Source organism: Manacus candei, unplaced genomic scaffold, assembly GCF_025592945.1.
Source record: "Manacus candei isolate 608988 ecotype Guabito, Panama unplaced genomic scaffold, ASM2559294v1 h1tg000035l, whole genome shotgun sequence".
In the NCBI taxonomy this organism is placed as follows: Eukaryota; Metazoa; Chordata; class Aves; order Passeriformes; family Pipridae; genus Manacus; species Manacus candei.
The window spans coordinates 306579-328512 of NW_026138083.1; the positions used below are offsets into that span (position 1 = coordinate 306579).

At 49.9% G+C, this 21934-nt stretch overlaps 1 protein-coding gene across 2 annotated transcripts in view; it reads right to left on the reverse strand.

Annotated features, from left to right (window-relative positions):
- The window catches only part of LOC127473372 (sodium/potassium/calcium exchanger 3-like), a 186596-nt gene that overhangs the window by 115399 nt on the left and 49263 nt on the right, over positions 1-21934 (reverse strand). For both annotated transcript variants that reach the window (XM_051792900.1, XM_051792905.1), the window contains exons 3-4: positions 7256-7332; positions 268-342 (exon numbers count right to left, since the gene is read on the reverse strand). In XM_051792900.1, coding sequence (XP_051648860.1) covers positions 268-342; positions 7256-7332 — 152 coding nt within the window. The remainder of the gene's footprint in view (positions 1-267; positions 343-7255; positions 7333-21934) is intronic.

Here is a 21934-nt window from a genome sequence, read left to right on the forward strand (position 1 = left end):
TACAAAGACACACAAACGAGGCAACAGCAACTCCCCCAGTGTGAGTGGCAGGAGCACTGGGAGAGCCCGTCAGCCCGTGAGCTGAGCCCACGCACACAGGCCACACCGAGCAGCTACACAAGCAGCACGAGGAGCACTGCAGGACAGTGAGTACACCATCACACCCTGATATTCAGGACAGTGAATACACCACCATCACACCCTGAGGCCCTCCAGAGCTGCTGCACGAGCAGCAGGCGAGCCGAAGGAACATCTTCCCGTACTTACTTCACAAATCTTCTCCAGCGAAGGGACAAAGAAATCATCGCAGACGATCGCCAGCGCATAGAACATGTACACGGCCTGCAGGAGAGGAGAGCAAAGGCTCAGTCTGGACACTGCCAGGCAGGACTGAACAGCAGCACCCCAGCTTTGGTTTGGCACATCTTCAAAAAAATGAAATGCTCTTGCAAGAACTTATGGAGCTGTCCGGGATTTAACTGAAAGACCCTATTTATCCAAAAGTTCTTACAAGCTATCAAAAGCTGCCAACATTTTATCATCCCTGTAAAGACTGCTTTTTTAAAAATTTTCTGGACACTGCTAAGCCACACTGAAATATTTCTGCCTTCCTTTTTTCCCCCATTGTGCAGTGCAAGGTTTTTTTTTAATCATTGTGGTCTGTGAAAATCCAAACCTTGGAGGAGTAATTTTTGAAATCTGGTGTTCTGAAAAAGGGGAAAGGAGCTTGTTTTCTGTAATTGTAGTGCTCTGCCATGTCACCTGGGTCCCAGTGGTAAATCTTGCTAAACTTCATACAGGAACAAACAAAACCCAAGGGAGAACACAAGACTCAAAAGGACCTCGAGCCAATCAGCTCTTCAGTTTCATGCCAGAAGCATTTAATCCGTGTTTCTGTACTGTGAACAGAACGTGCTGGGGCCTGATCTCTGCCCCGAGAGGCAGATGGCACAGTGTGGCTCCCATCCATGCAGCAAAGCCCTGTCCTCCCCCATGGGGGTAACCTGGTCCATACTGCCCAGATCCTCCAGCTCTGCTTGTTGTTGAAGTCCTGCAGAAGCTCAGTTGATGGGAGGAGACCAGAGTACTTTTTTCTAGAGGGAAAGCAGCAATAAAAATGCCCACCATGTTTTTTTCTTGTTTTAGCTTTCAAGGAAGAGGTGTAAATCTCCCAACCCACCACACACACAGATTTTAACTTGCCAGAATTGCAATTTGGCTGCAAAAAGTCAGTAATTACTGTAAATCTCTGCCATGAAAACTTTTCAAGCTCGAAAATAATTCAAGTGTATTTTTTTCAGGATTAGAGATGGGAATTTCATCAGAACAAATTATTTTGACACCATCTGGAAGAACGGGCACTAGACTGTCACTTAGGACAGTTTCTGTGCTTCTCTGTCACTCCTCATAAACGTGAATAAATGTAACTTGGCCTTTTTGAAACTCTTGTGCTGCAAAACGCTCCCGAGGACTACGAACGTAAGCAAAATTCCAGGTCTCCAACTCTGCTGGATGCAGCAAAGATCCTGATCTTGCAGAGGGAGCACCAGCTGCTGACACGCTGCCAGCTGTAAGAACAGAGACAAAGGAAGCAAATGGCTTGCAGGCATTGTGCATCAGAAACGGCCCCAGAGAGTTGTGTGGCCAATTCCCATTGAGATCCGGTGGAGAGTGGGCGCCTGGATTTTGATCTGCTAAACATATTAATTTGCAGTGGGTCATGCCAGTGTTTTCCTTCCCCAATACACAATAATGCCTTTCAAGAACACTCATCTGTCACAAAAATGGCATCTCATGGCATGCTGCTTATTAGAGGGCACAACCACAACCCTAAAGGGTGACAAGGGAATTCTTCCCCACCCACGCTTTCGCATTTGTAGGATCAGGTAAAAGGGAAAAGGCAAAAAGGAGAGTGAAATGAGTAAGGAACAGAAAAACAAATGTGAAGAAACTGCCCCTCCGCTCTCGGTGATCCCCCTGGAGGAGCAGGGAATGGCAGCTGCTGCAGTGGTTGGGAGCATGGAGCCAAACCCACTGCCCTCCTCGAGAGCATCCTGGGTGACTTCAGCAAACGTCAGCCCTGGGCTGAGAGCACCAACCAGGCTGAGCCCACGCTGACTTAGACGTTGGAGCATTTACTGCAGTGACCTCACTGCTGCCACACACCTGGGTTTGGCTGTGAGGCCTCCCTAATCTCACTGAAGTAGTTTGAGTGCAATACAGTGTAAAGTGGCAGAGTCTAAGGAGTATCTGGCTAAAACCCAGTCTTGTCCACAGACTAAACCACTGGCAGCTACCCCACATCAGTGAACACAAGGACAGTAACTGTTACTTCCTTGGAGTTCTTTCCGGTTTTTTGGTGGGGCTTTTCTTGTTTGTTTGCCTTTAAAACAAATAAAACAAAGCAACTTTAGAGTTTGGGCCAGCAGGAACAACAAAACCAAAACATTTAATTTCATGTCAAGTCAGGCTCCCAGTGAGGGAGCCCAGAGACCAATGCAGGCTATTTCATGTGAAAAGGAGGAAGGCAGCCAGCACCAGGGCAGGCCAGTCTGCACTGTATTTATTACCCACATGGGCAAAGCCAACAGGATGGCTGCGATGCTGGGCAGCTTCCATCTAAGTTCACCTGAGATTCCAACGGGGAGTCTCGTGGTTTTTTCCCTCAGCACACCCCCCCAGTCCTCAGAGGTGCCGTGGGAGCAGCAGGATTGGTGCAGGAATGGAAAGGAGCAGGGCAGTGTCTTTAGCCAGGCAATATACTTTAAAGACACTCTTCCTCCCCAGAAGGACATTAGAAAATTAGGAAAATGCAATGGCCCTGCATAAAAGGATTACAAATGCCCAGTTCAGTATTACATTAGGACTGATTTTAAAATTATGATTCTAACAAAAAAGCATCAGAGAATAATTGCAATCTCTGCATCAAAGGATCTTAAGTATCTTATTAGAAATGCCTGTTCCATTGCACAGGATGAACCAGTCATTTTTCACATTTGTCCAGCAGCGTTTCACCTTCCCACAACAGTCTTCATACTCAAACTAAAACTCGCTTTACTGAACTAAAATAAGCAGCTTTTCACAAGAGAGAATAATGCTGTAGGAGCCAGCAATCCCCACAGCCCTGCCTTCTTCCCAGAGCGCTGGGACAGGCCGAGGTGACCGTCCCTGCTCTGCCCCACAGACCCCCTGCCCTGGGGGGCAGGCCCAGCCCCTCTGAATCCAAGCACAGGGCTTTCCTCAACTCCGGCCACGTTACAAACCTGCCTAAAACTCCGCTGTTGGAGAGAAATTAAAAAGGCCCACTCCAACCAGGGTCCCCCAGAGCCCAGGTTCCGTGGGGCAGCAGTGAGCTGTGGCACAGCATTGCCATGGCAGGGACAGCCAGGCACCGGGACAGGCACCGGGATGTCACCACCTGAACGAGACAGCTCTGGCTGTCCAAGGGAGATGGGGCTGGGCTGTGGCTCGCTGCAGAAATAGATAAAGACAGGATGCAGCCAGGGCGACCTACATTTCCTGGCGAGGAGGGAGGCAGGTGCCTGCTGGAGCCCCCGTTCCCATGGCTACACGGAACCACGGCAAACCAGGAGCAGGAGGGACCGCCAAGCACAGCCACTGCTCCTCCACCCCCTCAGCGTGGAGGGCACAGCTCTGCCCAGGGCCAGGCTCGCCCCGACCACGCACAGGCCCCCTCACACTGGCAACGCAACATTCCCCAGCACCACATTCCAGATCTGCCAGAGAAAGCTGGGGAAAGGAGGAGCAACACCGTGCTGTCAAAAAGACCAGGATAACACACAGACCCAAACCCTCCATTCTTGGCTGTCAGCAAAAACCTTGGGAATTCCTCAGCAAAGCCATTTCCCCTCCCCATCTTGAGGAGGTAACGGGGGCCATGAGCACGGCAGGGCTGAAGGTCCACATGGGCACCAGTGCACACCAGCTGGAACTAACTGAAAACCAGGAAAATGCTAAGAGAACAACTAGACAGCCTTCCAGAACCTAAAGGGGCTGCAAGAGAGCTGGAGAGGGACTTTGACAAGGGCCTGGAATTACAGGACGAGGGGGAATGGCTTCCCACTGACAGAGAGCAGGGTTAGATTGGGTATTAGAAAGAAATCCTTCCCTGTGAGGTGGGGAGGCCCTGGCACAGGTTGCCCAGAGAAGCTGTGGCTGCCCCTGGATCCCTGGAAGTGTCCCAGGCCAGGTTGGATGGGACTTGGAGCAACCTGGGAGAGTGGAAGGTGTCCCTGCCCATGGCAGGGGAGCTGGAACTGCATCACATGTAAGGTTCCTTTCAACCCAAACCAGTCTGTGATTCTACAAACTACAATGTAGTGCTGGGGAGCTCCCAGGTTGCAGACTGTATGTTTGGTCCTTTAGCAGGGAACAGCACCAGACTCTCAAAATCCAGATCCTGGCCCTTCCAAACTGAGCAACCCAAAGCAGTGACTTAGCAGGGAGTTACTGCCCGTGGTAGCATGTTCTCTTCTCAGAGGGGACATGGAAATAATGAATAGCAGTGAAGCAATCAGTTAACGAGCTCTGAAGAAGTATCCAGGAGAAATTAAACACCATGGCTCCAAACCTGTAATATGGCCTCGCTGGCCCACTTTTTCTTTAAACCAAAGTATTTTCAGCTCAGCCCTAAAACTATTGCTGAACTGCCTAGTTTCTCCTAGATTTTTCCAAGTGTTTAGGGCTTTACTTTCATCTTTGTGAAGCACTAGATCATGTTTAGTAATTCACGCAGCCCCACCCTGAGATCTGCTGGGTCTTTGTGTTTTCACTTTATTAAACAGCAGAGACCCAGGGCCCCAGTGATAGCTTTTGTCCCGTTTCTCTGGCTGCCGTTAAACAGCTTTGCCTTGATGTCTTTCAGAAAGAAACATGAAAGTATGGGCAAAGGGGCAGAGAAGAAAGGACAAGTTTTTACTGAAATGAATAGAAACTGTTTAAGGGAGGTCAATAAACATGAGAAGCATGATGATGACCTCTAATCATCACTGCATTGTTCTCCCTACCACTACAGAGCCCCTTTTACAGGCTGATTTCCTCAAACCCACTGAGAAACCTCAATGGAGACAATGAAACTCTGTGTCTGTATCCTTTTTTTTCCTCCAAAAAGGGCATTTCTGCACATGCTCTGATTTCATCACATGTTTGGTAACTGTACTGCTGGGAGGTAAAAAACAGATTTAGAGGTTCATCACCCCAGTACAGAGACAACCCCTTTCAACACAGACTAGAGGCAGGTTGTTAAATGCTGACAGTTGTCTATTTTCTACGGGTATCATTTTTTTTCTTTGACAAGCAGTTGTCCCCAACTACTACAGTGCTACAGGCTGGATCCAGCTGGGTCCTGCACCTCAGGGACACATAAGACAGAGTACGGTCAAGAAATGTTCTTAAGTCAACCAAACTGGTGTGGAGAATGATGGCACTGGTGGAGCGAGGCAGCTGCCCTGCTGCCTGCCAGAGGGGGAGAACCCGAGTGGGCACTTCTGAGGGGACAGCAGATGCTTACTTCTGCTTCTCATTAAGAACAGATTTTTCTTTTCATTCTGAAGTAGATGGTTCATCAAAAATCTCAGTCCTCCAGACTCCATTTTGATACATGTTAAAGGCATGTTCAGCTTATCCAGAACTGAACTCATATATGAATTTTTGGGAGTATTCTTTTGGGTGCTAGAAAATCCAGCTCAGGTCCAGTGCTCACTTTCCAAAACATCTCAAAGCTCAGTGTTCCCATGGAAACTTGGGATCCTTGAGCTTGCCAGGTACAGTCAATAGAAACGTTATTCAAGAAATTTTTGCAGCCATTTAGCCAAAATAAAATCCTGACACAGTGGGCTCACATTACAACATACAAAACAATCTAATTCATACTTTAAAAGAAATCATGAATCACTGCACACAGCTAATGGTGACTGCTCATTTCAGCTAAGAATTATTAAAAGCTTTTAAACATTCACTAGAAGTGGGTATTTACTCGGCTGCTTAAGGATGCCTCTAACCCCCGAGATGTACCGACTTGGCAGTTCCTCCTGAACACAAACAACATGAAAAAAAGAAAAGAATTGTCTTCAACTACCTAAGAGTCAAGGAAGGGACCTGGAGGGACAGTGCTCCCCTCTGTCAGAGCATTGCAGCTGCTGACCACAAGTCCTCCAACGCCTGCTGAGTGTCCAATGCACTGACAGACCGGGGTTATTTATATAACTTTATCCTGAATATCCTTCAGTTTGGCCTTAGCCATGCACACCAATTACACTGACTTCTCTGGGGCAGAGATCACAAAGCTGCAAGCCCAAAAATCGCACAGATTTATGGTATTAGTAAGATCTTTAAAACAGCAAGTATTCAAGTCTTCTTGGCCCATTTCTGAACTTTGAGGTAAACCCCTTGCCCACCCAATGTCCTCTGGAATTCCCACCCTACAGCTGATAAATGAGGAGCTGCAATACTTTCTTTAACAAATTCAGGAAGAAAAGCTCACTTTGCAAACTTGTGTACTAGGGGGAATTCCAGAGAAACAAACTTTTTTGTTTCTTTCTGTTTTGGATACATTAATGTAGTTGATCATCATCTTTTAAACAGAAAGCTGTCTCTAATGTCTTTCTCCTCCAGCTGTCATAAGGGATGCCACGAGGCTTTCTGGGAGTAAGACTTCGCTTATTTTTGAAGGCAATGCCACGAGTGCCTCCCCTGGACTGGCCAAGCCCCCAGTGTCCTCCTGCTCAGGGCAGAGGGCAGGGGCCACAGCTGCCCCCCGGCCTCAGCAAAGCTGGCCTGGCTGGAGGAACACAACAGGTAGAGCTGACAAAGAAAGCTTTCCAATCCACGTAATCCCATGGATAGTTCTGTGCCAACATCACTATCTCATATATTACAGAGTGTTCCAGAGTTGCTCCTTGCAGGAATCTTGTATCTTTTAGCTCCCTGACATTCGGTTTTCATCTTATGGATACCAAACTCTTCCATTTTCAGAGACAACTTTCTCTTTCCTATGGACTGACAGTGTCTACAGAAGAAATGAAAGCAGGAAACAAATTCAAACTATTCTTCCATTATTAAGAGAACTCCTTTTTACTAGAAGATCCCAAGAGCACAAACTATCACATCCCTGACTGCATAGTCCACACAGGAAAGCAAAATGCACCAAAGAGAAAATAACTTCAGTCAAAACACTGGAGCACACTGAGCCCTGTCCACACCAACAGGAGAAGAAAGGCAAAGTCATAACACTTACACAAAGGACGTGCAGGACCACAGCTCCATGTCTCCTGTCCTCGTTCGTGAAGATGTCATTGGGGAACTCATGGAGAGCTGCAAAAAGCGGGGTGGGGGGGAAAGAAAGCTCAGATGTTTAATCAGCTACTCGAAACCACCGCACGGCTGTGAAGTAACACAGCGAGAAGTCGCCCGACCAAGTGCTGCAGTTACCACGCCAGAGGCTCTGTTTCACCTCCCTGTAGCTCAGCTTAGCCTGTCCTCGGGCAACTGCCTTTCCCCAGATGTTTCCTGGGCAATTTGCTTCTGTGGCCACCACCCAGAGGCCTTGAGGGAGGACAGACACACCCCGAGAGCCCAGCGCAGTCCATAGCCTGGGCTGCAAACAGGGTGCCACAGGTAATTTAAAGACAAACTCCCTCCATTTACTCCAATGCTTTATTACTGCTCTGGACATTACCTGGATTATGAAGTGCTTAAGGACAGCCTGCCAATTAGGCTGCAGGAATGGCTGTTGGTTAAAAACTGAGGAGCCAGTGTGAAGACGATGCTCTGGCACCCGAGTGCTCCCCAGAAATTCCAGATTTGAATTACCCAACAACTGAAACAACTGCTCTCTGCTAATGGTCAGTTCTGCACATTTGGCCTTCAGTTGGAAAAAATCAAACTGTGTTTTTCCTGGCTTTCACATCGTTAATAAAGCTCCAGCAATTGGAATTTAATTAGCAATGCCACAGATGATTAAATGGAAAAACAACCCAGCTCTCTCTCCCAGTTTTGCTGCCTCTGAAGCAATAACTGAGCAGAAAGGAGCTACATCTTAATTTTGTTACTCATGCAAGCAACAGCTCTACCCAGGCAATGTACCTGAGGAGGAAAACACTCTTTTTTACACACAGTAATTTCCCCAAAGGCTTAGGTTAATGCTGTTAACTGTATTCCTATGGATTGGTAAATGTTATAATGAGACCTAACAAACTAGCAGCAGCTACTGGACCAGGACAGCTGGCACTTTTAAAATATATATAATGAAGGAACATCAGCAATAACTTTCTCTTTTATGAGAACCAGCAACACCTTTGACATTTTATCACCAGTCAGGATTCACCTGCCAGGAGCTGGAACCTCTTCCTTCTGAGGCAGAACTAGCACTGCCAGGCTGCCCTCACCCTCCCACCCCAGCACGTGTGCTGTGCCAGGGCTGACAAAGGCTGCCAGAACCTCCTTAGGTGTGCAGCCTAAGGAACCAGTGAGGCAGGTACCAGCACAAGGACAGGTGTCAGAAAAACCCCAGCAAGCAACACAAAACACTACGGAAGCTGGAAGACAATGAGGTTCAATCAGGTGGAAAGGATTCATCTCTCCTCAGCAAAACTTCCTTGTGTGAAAACCAAGGGCTGACATCACAGCTTTAAGGAACACTCCAGACCACAAGCAAGGCAAACAGAGGGAGGTCTGCCTGCAGCAACACTCAAAATGGTTTGCTAACACACACACACACTCTCATGTGTGTGCTTCCCCCTCCCTCCTGCAGCTGCCTCTCAGATCTTACATTCAATACAGACAGACAGATGATAAAAATCCAATCCCTTTATCAAGAGTCTCGAGGAGGTTCAAGGAGCCCGAAGTGCACCCAAGGTAAAGGCATACAGGGGAAAAACAGGACAAAAATAGCACAAGCTGCCGCGAGTGGCAGCGACTGGGAATCCTGGCCCTCCTTTGTGTGCACAGCAGAAGTGACTGGTCCTCCCCCAGGTTCAGGTTCCCACCTCCCACTGTGGGGAAATGCACCTCTTTATGGGAGAAAATCCGAGTGTCCATCACCACGTTCCCTGTGACACCGTCTGAACACAAACACTTTTAGTGGGTTACACATGAAAGCATGCAATTATAAAGTAATATATGCAAATCTGAAATCTGCTGCATTTTTATTAGCTGCATCAGGTGCAGATGAGTACAGATAAGAGGAGAGCTTTGCAAAACACAGGAGCTCCTTTCTAAGAAGAAATAAAGGGTGTTGCTGGAACACCACTCCAACAGCTGCCCTATTTAGCCGGTCATAAAAGCTCAGACAGTTTGTTATTTTGCTCTTAAAAGAGTCCTCAGCCTTTGTACAGAAAATAGAGGCACAGTTTGCCAAGCTTATTTTGATTGCACAGAAAAAAACCCAACCATGCTGCCAACGAACCTAAACTGAAAGAATTAAAGATTTCTGGCTAACAGTCTGCTCTGGTCCACGCAGGTATCAGCCTGAAAGCAGCAGAAGGGATCGTCAGACAGCTCAGCCCCTCCACACACACCTGCTGTGCAGGCATTAGGCACGATCCCACCACATTCCCACCACAGGCCAGGCGTTCCAGCCCTCAGCACACATGACGCAGGTTCAGTTTTCACTCAGCGAGGGGCACGTTCCCAGAAACCCGAGCACAGGAGTCTGCAGCTCAACACAACACCCTTTCCAGGGGGCAGTCCCACCTCGTGCTGGCAACTTGTAGAACTATGAATAAGTATTAGGATTATTAGCATTTGCAAGTAATTGGAACTAGATGACTGTTCAGAAGGTGTGGATTAGCTTTGGAAAGGAGGCCAAATAATACAGGGGCAGGTGAGCATTAGGAGTGAGAAGCTGACACAGGACTTGAGGTGTTCAGACAGGCAGCAGCTGCTGTGCAGGACAGAGAGCCCACGGCTCCCAGAGCAGGGCACAGGCACCCACCACGGCCACAGCACAACTCTGGGCATGACAAAGCAGGGGGGGGCTGCTGCTGCTCCCTCCCAGGGCAGCCATCACGGGGTATTGCCAGATCCAGAGGAAAAGTCTGTATCCACACTCACCGAGGAAAAGTTATTTTAGTCACAACACAATGAGCTGGAATGAATTGTTGTCCTTTCATTCTCAATCAGCGTGTGATTCACTCAGACTGGAGCCCTGTTCAGCACTGGCTTCAGCTGACTTATGGAATGACCCTGCACTGCGAGGATTTGCTGGCACAACACGGATCTGCCTCTGTCCTGCACAGCCCAGCTCCCCTGCCCCGGCCAAGTGAGCAGGGAGGGTGCTGTGCAGGGAGGGTGCTGCTGCACCACCCCTCAGGGAGAGCCACCTCTCACAACCCTTCTCCCTGCTACTCCTTTCTCTCTCCTATTTAAAGTTTCCACCTCTGTGAAAGGATTCTTTATTAAAAAACCCAACACTGTACTGGATCAATGGTTCTCAAAGCTGCAACATCTACTTATTTTTAAAGAACTCTTCATATTGCTAGCCAGTGTACCTACTCTGGGGACACGAAAACCCTTGGGAAATTACCACTGCTTTCACAGATGAAGGATGTTCAGCCTGGGCAATGAATTACCAGCAAAGAAAACTCATAAATTTACAACCTTGGTTCATTTTCTCATGCTGTCCCCATAATTCTTTCATGGCAGAGGTAAGTCACATCAGTGCTCTGTCCCAGGGCATCCAAACACCCCGTCGGTGCCAGGTTCTGCAATCCCAAGGCATCCAACTACCCAGTGGGGAGAGGCCCAGCCTGTGCCTGTCCACAGCTTTGTGGGGTGAGTGGTCTGCCCAGTGGCCCCTGTTTGCCTGCTGCTTCCCAAAGAGCTCTCCCAAAGCGGGCTGCACTTCCCAGCACTGGGCAGCAGGTACGGCCACAGAAAGCTGTGACTTGAAAAGCTGACAAGGGCGGGCTGGATTAGAACCCGGGATTTAGATACACAACTCCACCACGCAGGGACCACTGGCACTCACAGCACCAGCACTACTGCCACTGCCATGCAAAGTGCCAGGGCCAACCACTGCTGTGCAGCTGCAGAGACACCCGGACAGGAGGCTGTGCCAGGCAGCCGGGGGCGAGCCCTCGGGGGAGCCCAGCTGGCAGAGTGTGTGCTCCCGTGCCCAGCCCCGGCTGCTCGGAGTGTGCCAGCAAATACATCGTTGGCAGCAACCACAGCAGGAACACAGAACCAAGGGGAACATCAGTATGGCTTCACACTGGCAGAGGGAGGGCTTAGATGGGGTACTGGGAAGAAATCCTTCCCTGTGAGGGTGGGGAGGCCCTGGCACAGGTTGCCCAGAGAAGCTGTGGCTGCCCCTGGATCCCTGGAAGTGTCCAAGGCCAGGTTGGACTGGACAGTCAAAGGAAGGGCATCAAGGAACGTCCCCACATGTTTGTTCAGTGGCTCTTTGTGACTTCTATTGTCACCTATGAGGGACAGATGTTAGTGGAGCAGACCTTTGATGTGAACTGAGACAACATTTTTTGCATCCAGTTTTTTTACACAGGGAAATAAAAAACTTTAAAACAATTAGTTACCTTTTTCCCCTCTATCCTCAGAATCATTATTTTAAACTCAAGCTCAGGATTATTGCCTGGTTCAGGATAAGCAACAATATCACATTCAGCACCTTCCTGCACAGTGCCTCACCCAATTCCCTGAGCTCCAGCAGTATCCCTGCACAGTACCAGCTCTGACAGCCCCAGCTATACAGGTGAGCAGCTCCTGCATCCCCAAGGTCTGTCCCTGACAGGGAGCAGGGACCTGGAGGACCTGTGGGTGCAGGGAGGTGAGGGGGCTCAGGAACTGCTGCATCTGCTCAGCCTCAGGGCCACCACTGCCTGGAGAGCAGCTCAGGCAGCCCCACACTGCACAGCACACAGGCCCTGTTCCCATGGGGAACACCCTGAAATCACGTGGCACCAGAGAGGCAGGGGACCGTGAACATCTTTAGCTATCTTTAAAACCAATAAGATCAGTCAAATTCTCTCTGAGGGGAGGGCGAGTACCTTTTATATATACATAAATGTTTCACTGTCTGCCAAGTGAAAATGGTGTTTGCATTGCAGTGGCATGATCTAAAATGCAAAGAGTGCCAAAGTGTGCTGATACATCAATAATAAAACATTTTGCTAATGTTTTGCTCATGTCTCCACTTAACTGCTGCAGACAAGTGGCTGAAGCAGCACAGGGGTGCAGCACCCTGCTGTAAATCCTGCAGCACCCCCAGAGGCCCCGTCCCACCCCTCAGGGTGGCAGTGCCAGGCTCTGTCTGTGCCCCCCAGAGCAGACCCTCTATGGGCCAGGGGAAGCAGCCACACAGACACGCCCCTGGGCTTGGCAGCTCTGGGTGGCAGCCTGGCAAGTTAAATCAATTTGCAGTTGTCATCTCACACCACACCAGATGGGGTTTTCCCCCCCTCACTGACCTTTAGCTTTCCTTATCAGTGGGACAGTGACAGCCCAGTCCAAGGCACAGTTCCATGACAGGCAGCAGTTATCCCACAGCTCCTCTGCCAAGAGCATCCCTGCTGAAGCTACTGAGCCTTGTACCTGTTCACAGGTGCCTCTTGGTGGGATGAGCCAGACAGAGCAGACACGGTGTGAATAAAAAGGGAGAGGTCTGCATTTCTATTGGGTAAGTTATGCATGGGCTGGGGGAAAGAAAGGAGGGAGAAGACGGAAGAATGGGAATCCGAGATGTGCCACGGGGAATTCAGAACTGGCAGCTCATTTGCATGGGAAGTGAGAACAAACATCACTCCTTCCTACTCTGGAGGAAGCACTCCAGAGAAATCACTGCCTGGAAACGCTGAAGAGAAGCTGCCCCCTCCACCCACCCACCGAACAGCCGGCACTGCAGCCCCAGGGAAGCCCCATTTCTGCCTCGCAGCACCAAGGAAGGGAAGGGAAGCTCTGGCCAGGCTTGTGGGTTTAGACTGGAGGGGTGTTTTTTCTGGGTGTAAACATGCACATGTACACAGCATGTGGGGCTCTGTGAGCGTCCCCAGCAGCTGAGCTGTTTGTCATTCCATGCACATCTGTCACATCTTTAGCATTTCAGATGCCCAGAGTTGTACAGAAATTGAAAAGTGCATTTCCTTCCAAACGAGGCACGTGAAGTGCCCAACCCTGCACTCCCTGAGCCCTGTTGTCCCTCCTTTCTCCAGACTCTCCTGGCTGTGTGTTGTGTGGCACCACGCTCCCAGGCTCCACTCCTGCTCCACCACGGGGCTGTTCTGCTGTGCCAAGAGCACACACACCAGATGAGGTTTCCCTGAAACCGGCGCTCTCCTCAGCTGCAGGAAGTGAAGCCTCAAAGGAACAAACCCCCACACGTAAGCAGAGCCCTTGTGAAGTCAAAAAGCTCCTGCCTTGGCTTCAGTGCAAAGAATCACTTGCAAGGTCAGAGGTGCATCGAGATCCTAGGACAGCAAGTAACTATATCTCAACACAAATGGGGAAGGAATCAGAAATAATAAACAATATGCAACAGCATATAGTTCAGAGAGAGTTTAAGTCAAATAACAGCAGCAAGTGACCTTGAAAGAGAAGGTTATACTTTCCTTTGTTCAGTACAAGACTAATTTCTGTTACAGCGAGAATCTGGCAACTGTTTCCCAGGATCTCTGAGCTTTTATATTCCTGTGCTTCCCTGACCATGCTACAGTTAAATTTCTTAAATATATATATGCATGCTTAAACTGACAGAGAGCAGGGTTAGATGGGATATTGGGAAGAAATCCTTCCCTGTGAGGGTGGGGAGGCCCTAGCACAGGTTGCCCAGAGAAGCTGTGGCTGCCCCTGGATCCCTGGAAGTGTCCAAGGCCAGGTTGGACGGGGTTTGGAGCAACCTGGGCTGGTGGAAGGTGTCCCTGCCCGTGGCAGGGGGTCGGAATGAGGTGGTCTGTGAGACCTCTTCTAACCCAAAGCTTTCTGGGATTCTGCAGTAGTTTTTGTTCTGCTTTGTGCCCCCAGGTTCCCCCATCAGAAGCAGCAATTCCTGCCTGCAGAAGGAAAGGCATGGAGGTATTAACAGAACTGCCAGTGTTATAACTTTTACAGACTCAAGGACCGTTGGTGTTGGATCAAGATATTTCCCCTGACAAATGCAATACTTCTGCAAAGTGATCCATTATCAGCCACACACTGTGGTCAGAAATAGCTGGCATGAGGAAGGTTCTTAGCAAAACCACAGCAAGAAAAGAACAAATCCATTGCTGGCTCCTGTCCTCACATGAACTGCCAGAAATTCCTAATAACTTACTGGCTTAATTCTGCTATTCTGAAGTTCCCCAGACTTCTTTTGATTTGGAACTGAATCCAATCCCCCTTTCATTAGCTTTATTTTGGGGAACAGATATTTAAATGGTGTTCATATCCATGGGCAGGCTAACCAAAAAAGGCAATTTGTTACAAGAAGCACTTTTATAAAGCCATCTGATAAGGAAGAGATGCTGCTATCACCTCTCTTCTTCTCCCGGGGAGAAAAGAGAGGGATGACTTAATCTCTCAGCGTCCCAAGTACTGGATGCAGGGATGTCATCAGTTTAAAGAAGGGGAGCAAATTCCCCTTGTATGCTTCAGCCTTAGCCCCATTATAGGGGTGGCTGGGAACCTGGATCACAGGAAAACAAACAAACAAAAAACCTTCAAAGAATCGAACTTGTGGGCTTTGCCCAAAACACGTCAAAGCTGTGGCTTAAACGTGTGGTCCAGGCACAGAGGCATGTTCAACACGGGGCAGCCAAAGCCAGCCCTGCCCGGGGAGCAGCACAGCGATGCCACCACGAGCACAAGGGTGGAGAGTGCCCACACCTGAGCATGGCACAGGGACAGTGAGTCCTACAGCCACAGAACCATTTGGAAAAGACCTCAAAGGTCATCGAGCCCAGCCCTGCCCTCCTGCAAGGGCAGCACGCCCAGCAAAGCCCGGCCCAGGCGAGCCCCGCTCTGGGCTGCCCCAGCCCTGCAGCCTCTGAGAGCAGAGTCAAGCCTGGAGGCTGCCATGGGCTCTGCCTCTCACATGCTCTCAGGGCAGGGATTTACTGCCTGCAAATGAGTTTCAACATTTAAACTGTCCAGGCTCATCTGCGGAGCAACTCTAATATGCTTTAAGCTCCCTCGGATGCCTAAATGCCTAAAGCTATTACAATGTCTTTGTTATTTTACATTAGGCATCCCATTAACTATTTTCTTACTTTGATGTAATCAGTGTTTACCGTTATTTGGGGATTAATTCTGGATAATGAGGCCACGTGGCCTGTCTCTTCTACAGTGAAGAGTTGGTTGGCAAGGCAGGGCAGCCCCCCCGTGACAGAGCCCCCATCCCGTCCCCCTGGGGAGCACCCTGAGCACAGGGCAGGACCCCAAAGCCTGTTAGCATTTTCCATTTCAGCTTACACTCCCGACACACAGAGGATCTGGTCCCTTCCCCTCTCAGAAGCAAACAGAAGCAAAGCTATCCTTTCCCATTTCCATTCCAACACTGTCAGCCACAAGGTGCTTAAAGTGCTCAGGTGCTTATATCTTACGTAAATATATTTAGCAAATCAGAGAGAGCTCCACACTTCAGATATCCACCATTTTGCTCTTTGCACATAAAACTAGCAGGCAGAAATTTCCATTCCAAGATTGCAAGGTTAAAAGGCTATACCTGTAATGTATCTATAAGAGGGAAATCAGAGCAATCCTTTACTTTGATAGATCAATGAAGGTACATCGAAAGGGAATTCCTGGGGATGTAAATAGTACAGTTCCCTCAAATGCAAAGGATGATTGCTGCAATAAGTCTTGTAACCCATGCCCAGTACTGGCAACTCTGCTGATATAAACCACTGCTGAAATTAGCCAACAAAAACCTGCCTAAAGAAGACCAGACTCCCACAGAGATTCACCACCACACGAACAAGTGCTCTCATCATCCATGTCATGGCTCACCCCAGAGAGAACCCTCATTTACACAGCACGTGTGAAAGTTTATTAACTTTGCCTGCAGTGAAAAGCACACTGGGAAGGATTTTCAGAGGACAAAGCAGCACAGCTCTCAGGATGATTGCCAGCCTTTCCCAAGGCATCCCAATGTCGCTTTGAGCTCAGCCCCAAGCCCAGCTCCTCTGGGAGACAGCTGCAGTCAGCTGCAGCACATGCACTTATTTGTGCCCTTCAAACATATTCACGTCTCCTCAAGCCCCTTTTTCAGTTTATCAGGATTTCTGAATGCCTGTCTGCTCCTCCAGGTGTATCCAGGACCCTCAGTGCTTCGCATCACCTGCACACCTGACACGTCCCCACTGTCACCTGCTAACAGACTGGGCATTATTTAATCCAATTCTTCAGCTATCACACTGCAAACTTCATCATGGCCAGGCTCAACTGGGAGGCTTCTGAGCCTAAGAATTACCCTGCCACGAGCAATTCCCTTACTCCAGACTGAGATTTCACCATTTTTCTCAGTGGTACATGCATTAATCGCGCACTTGCCAACAACCATCTCGGAGAATACCGATACACATGCTGTCCCAAGATGCTTGATAAATCACTTTCTTGCCATCAAGGTCCAGATCCTTGGAAAGCCCGTGCACAAGCTTTGCTCTGAGCTCCCAGAAGCCCAGGCAGGACAGACAGCCAAGGCCTATCCTCCAGCACATGGCAGAGCTGGGTCCTGCCCTTTCCTCTGGGGTTCCACTGATGGATTTCACTTTTGCTTTTCTGTTTTCCTCCTAGCTGGTTTCTACACAAAACAGAAGATACCTAAGAGATTTCTGTGGTTTTACCTCTGGCTAACTGTATTCATTCCCTGATCAACTATATATACCAAGCTGGAGCAGCACCACAGCCCCTGGGACACCGAGTGCTGGCAGGAGAGGGGACAGTGCCGTGCTGGGGTAGGTGCCCTGCTCACAGTGCTCACTCTGTGTGTGCACAGCACTCCCCATCCAGCACCAAAACACACTTACCACATGAGCTTCACAGGTGTGCCTCTGAGGGGGCCTTAGAGGCCACACACACACATATGGACAGACATGTACTCACCTCTGTACACACACATGTACGTACACACACACACACACACAATGCTGCACACATTTATGTGTCTGAAACAGGAGAGCCTCGTGACAACAGAGAGTCAGGTTTATACTCTGACTGTGGGGAAAAGTGAACACGCACCACGTGCAGATGAAGCACAGTACATGGCAGGTCCCTCTGCAGTTACACATTTTGCTCTGTGGTGACAGGCAGGCCCAGAGCCCAATTTCCAGCATAAAAATCATATCAGTCAATGTCAGCGCACTGTTCATACATCAGAAAGACAACACTGGCTTTAAATAGGTACCAGCGGCTGCAGAAGACAAGGCGCTTCCAGAACTCCATCTCCGAAGAGCCTTTTATCTCTCTCAGAAACTGAAAGCCCCTAAATATAGGACTACTGTTAAAAATTCATGAGCTTCAGCAGCTATTTATCAAAGTCATGGAAATAGGATATTTCCATGATGGTGAATGGCTTGACATTCATTACTAATAAGCAAATGTGCCCTTTATTACCATTTTAGAAGAGAACATCGCTGCCGATACCCAAGGAACAGTGCATTAGCACCAGGCGTTAGCATTAGCTCTGCTACAATACACACATCATTTCTGCCATCTGGATGCCTCACGCTTATTAGCTCCCAAACGAGGAGGCTGATGCCAGCTCTGTGGAGCCTGACGGCACGGGGCTGCCGGGAAGGTGGGGTGGTGCCGTGGTGCTCCTCTCCACGGACCGTGCCCTAGACCACACTTACACTGACCCCTTCCTCCAGTTCACTGGATGCTCTTGCCAGAGCAAAGCCACGTGGCAGAAGGGCAGAGCCCACTGCAGCCAGGCAGCACGTCAGCAGGCAGGGAAGGCATCGTGGGGCAGGTGACAACACTGACTGGGACACTGCCTTCATCAGTGGCAGCTCCTGTCACCCTCCACTCACAGCCTCCCACCACAACCACTAGACTCGGAGGTTCAATCAGAATACAGCCTTACTTCCACGTAGAAGAGGTGACAGAACTGTTCCTCTCTGTGATGATGTAAGTTTTTTATCTCTTTTATATATGCAAACTTTTGTACACGTCCTGTGCTGACACGGAAAAAGCACGCATTGCTGTCTGCTGGGATGGTAGAAAGGAGAAGCAGAGAGGAAGGAGGAACCCTTTCACCTCCCTCACACAACATGAGAAAGCTGGACACAAAAAGGGTTTGATTTCAGTGGGTCCCTGAGAATTTGTTCTTCCCAAAAGGGTTCTTGACGTAACTTGACCAACAGCCATCATCCTGCAAGCATAGGGGGGCTTTCTCTTGCCCTTCCTTCACAGAGAACACACGATGGCAGCTAAACCTTTTATATAGGGAGGCTTTTCCTGTGGTCTCCACCCACGTGCCCCTTGTTCTCCTCCATTCTTTGTCCCTTTCTTTTTCCAGCCTGAACAAACCCACACCACGAGGTTTTTACGTGGTTTCCTGACCTTCACCTCACTCTAGGGGTGCACTGGGGGCTGCCCCCAGTCTGCCTGTCCCCCTGAGCCAGGGGATGCTCAGACTGCCCAACACATCCCAGTCATCCACATAGCCCCCACCAGGAGCACCCATCCCCTGGCTGCCCTGGTCAGACCCAACCCATGGATCTCACTCTGCCCTTTGACCAGGCACCATCCCTTTGGTTTCCCACCCTGCAGCTGTGCCTGGGATGCTGCAGTTCAATCCAAACACAGGTCATTTAGCGAGGTGGCGAGCCACCAAACGTGGGTCCTTTCAAGAGGGTGGGGGTTTCCTTCCTCAGTGCCTTTTCCTGGCTGAACATTAGTTGGAGCACCAGAAATCCCAGGACATAGATGGGTGCAGGCTCCACACTATGAGCCCTCCAAGGCCTTTAGGACAGGGACAACAGCAGGCACACAATTCGCTTCCTCCTTCCTTAGAGAACATCAGAGGAAGCTACAAGGGCAGCTGTAATTACATGTAAATCCCCACACAGGCAGAACTCTATTTTACATGTGGCTGGAGAATGGACCATCTGTTTTATGAAAGTACTACTAGGCTCTTTTTTCATTTTCTCTTTTATCCCAATTATATTCTTTTCCTCCCCCTCCTCCCTAAGTGGAAGCATTGCTGCAGTACTATCAAGAGTCTTAAAATAAGATTATCTTTTGAAATGAGAGAGTCTTTAAAGTGGGATTATACCTTACAAGAGCGAACTAGTCTTTCAATCAATTCCAGAGGATATGCTACGACTTCATTACTCTGGAAGAGGCTACGTTTATGGGGCAGCAAATGAGAAGCATTTACATGATGGCACACAAGTTCAGAAGAAGTGCCTCCTCTGGCCTGTTCTTCCCTGAGCATGCCAGAACAGCGCTCTGGTGCCCCTCCAGAGCTTTTGTCCACCACCAATTTCCATGACACTAGTGATACTGGCCCATCAACAACTATCCCCAGCATTTTCCCAAAAGAGAGGTAGAAGTTGTATGGAAAAACAAGAAAGCAGCATTCCTGTCCACAAGAAAAGTCTTTTTGTGTGAAGGACTGATCCCTGAAGAAACAAGACACGATACACACATTTTGTACAGCCCCTGCCTGCTCTTGGCGGGGCTGGAGCTGGGGAAGGGACACATTTGACGAGAATCTCCCATGGCACAATGCTTCCCACTGAGCAAATTCCAGAGACTCTGGAAGAAGTGCACGTGCAGAGCAGGGCCACGAGCTCACATCCTTCACTGGCAGCTGCGGATGCTCTCCTGGGATGAAGGACCCACCTGCAACCCCACTGGGTTCAGAACAGGCTCCCACAGAGGGGCATCAACCACCTTCAGCCACTGCTCCCAAATATTTGCTATGCACAAACTGAAAATTCCATGGCCACTGCCTGAGCCCTGACTTACATGAAATCCACCCATCCCACCTCGACACACAATTAGGAGGGCAATTCCCATTAAAACCAGGGCAGTACCTTGTTGCCTGCTGCACAGGCACCCGTGAAGAACAGTGCTGATTCCCCTGATCCGCTCTGCAAACCCGCAGCACTGCTCTTCCTCAGTTGGGACTGGGAAAAGTGCAGGCGCTAAAAATTCAGGCATTTCGTAGTGTAAATTCACTGGATCCCACCAGTCCAACCCCACTTCCTTACAGCCCATACACACCCCGCAGTAAGAAGTGACCCAGAGCACCTGAAAGCATTAATATAGGGAAGATCCACTCGCATAGCACAGGGCTTTCAGTTTTAATGGTTGTAGGGAGACAAAACTTGTTTAAAGCAAAGCCAAGGAGGCTGCTGGGCATCTCCCCACACTTCACCAGGCTAGAGACAAAGCACTGCACCCTGAGGATGCCGAGCCAGAGGCCTGGCAGTGAGCTGGCTGCCCAAAGGCACAGGGAGCAGGAACGGCCGTGACAGCCCAGCAAGGGACACGAAGGCGGGGGTGTGAGTGGGTACACAGTGACACACCGTGAGCAGCCTGGTGAGCAGGCCAGGCTGGGAGCTGCTCCTGGGGACTCATCAGGTCAGGGGGAGGCTCGCCTCAGCCCCACAGTGAGAAAGGCCAGTTTGCTCTGCTTTGGGGAGGTTTAGCCAGAAGGGCAATGGATTTCAGTGGCTATCACACAGCTAAATACCACATGCCCCTCAGCGGCATAACCTTTGCATAACTGTTACACTTCCCTGCAGTGAATAATCTGCAAACAGCCTTAAAAAGGCCTCTTGCCCTCTCCTGCATGAACATTCCCATTTCAGGGGTGCGCCTGCTGAGAAATTCTGTGCACCCTGACACGGTCTCCAACGGTGTGTTTCCAGGTGTCATTCCAGCCACGCAGAAGCCCAAGCACAGCACCTCTTTCTGCTGGGTTACTGCTCAGAGCCAGGGCAGGGACCCAGAGGGGATGCAGAGAGGTGTGTGCACAGTGACTGGAAGTCCTGCTGGAGCAGAAACTCCAGGTGTTGGTGAAAGACCAAGGGCACGACACTGCACACTGCTGAGCTTTGGGGCGCAGGGCTGAGGCACTTGGGGCCACTGGAATCTCTGGGAAACGGGCAGGAAACAGTGAAACTGTGTGGCTGCAGCAGGCTGGGAGAAGGGGATTGCTGAGAGCCAGGCAAGGCATGCCGTGCATGCTAACAACCCGCCGGACCCTCCGGAGCGCCCGCCCCGTGTCCAAGGAAAAGCATTACTGAAAGGCGAGAGGGTTTCTCAGGAGCTTGGAGCAGATTCATCCCAGGGAACTGCAGGTGGCTGAATGCCAGCCTCTGCCATCAGCCAGGCCAGCCCAGAGCGATACCTGCAGAGCAGCCAGCAAGGCTGCTTCGGGCACGGCTTGCACCACAGGGCTGCCCACAGGAAGGGGAGATGCTCAGCTCCTGGGCCAGCTCTGTTCCCACCGGAGTGACTGGGGAAACTGGAATCAACTTCAGCAGCACGCTTCTGAATGCCTCCAGCATGGACAGCCAGTACCCTGGCTGGCAGCTCTGCCAGGCCCTTCCCAGTCACACATGGCTCAGGGGACTCTCCAGAGCAGCTCCTTTGTAATCACAGATTCAGATCCAAGGTTCTTCCTTGGACCTTACACCCCTCTAGCCCCTGCCAAGGGAGGTGGAGGACAAATCACAGCAAGCACAGCTGCGACATCCAAGACAAGAACAAAGCAGTAACCAAACAGGTCCCAGCTCAGACAGCTTTTGTGGTGAAGGAAGGGAAAGATGATCTACAATGTTTTATCTACAGCACTGGTATTGCCATCTCTGGGGCAATCCCAGATTTCCTACAGCACAGGGGACAGCAAGAGTTCACTGTTGCACTGGTACGATGCAGGGACGCTTCAGAGGAACCAAGATGACACCACAGTGCTTGGCAGTCCCCTGCTCTGTCTCCAAAACACAGCCCGAATTTTCAGAGGCTTAAA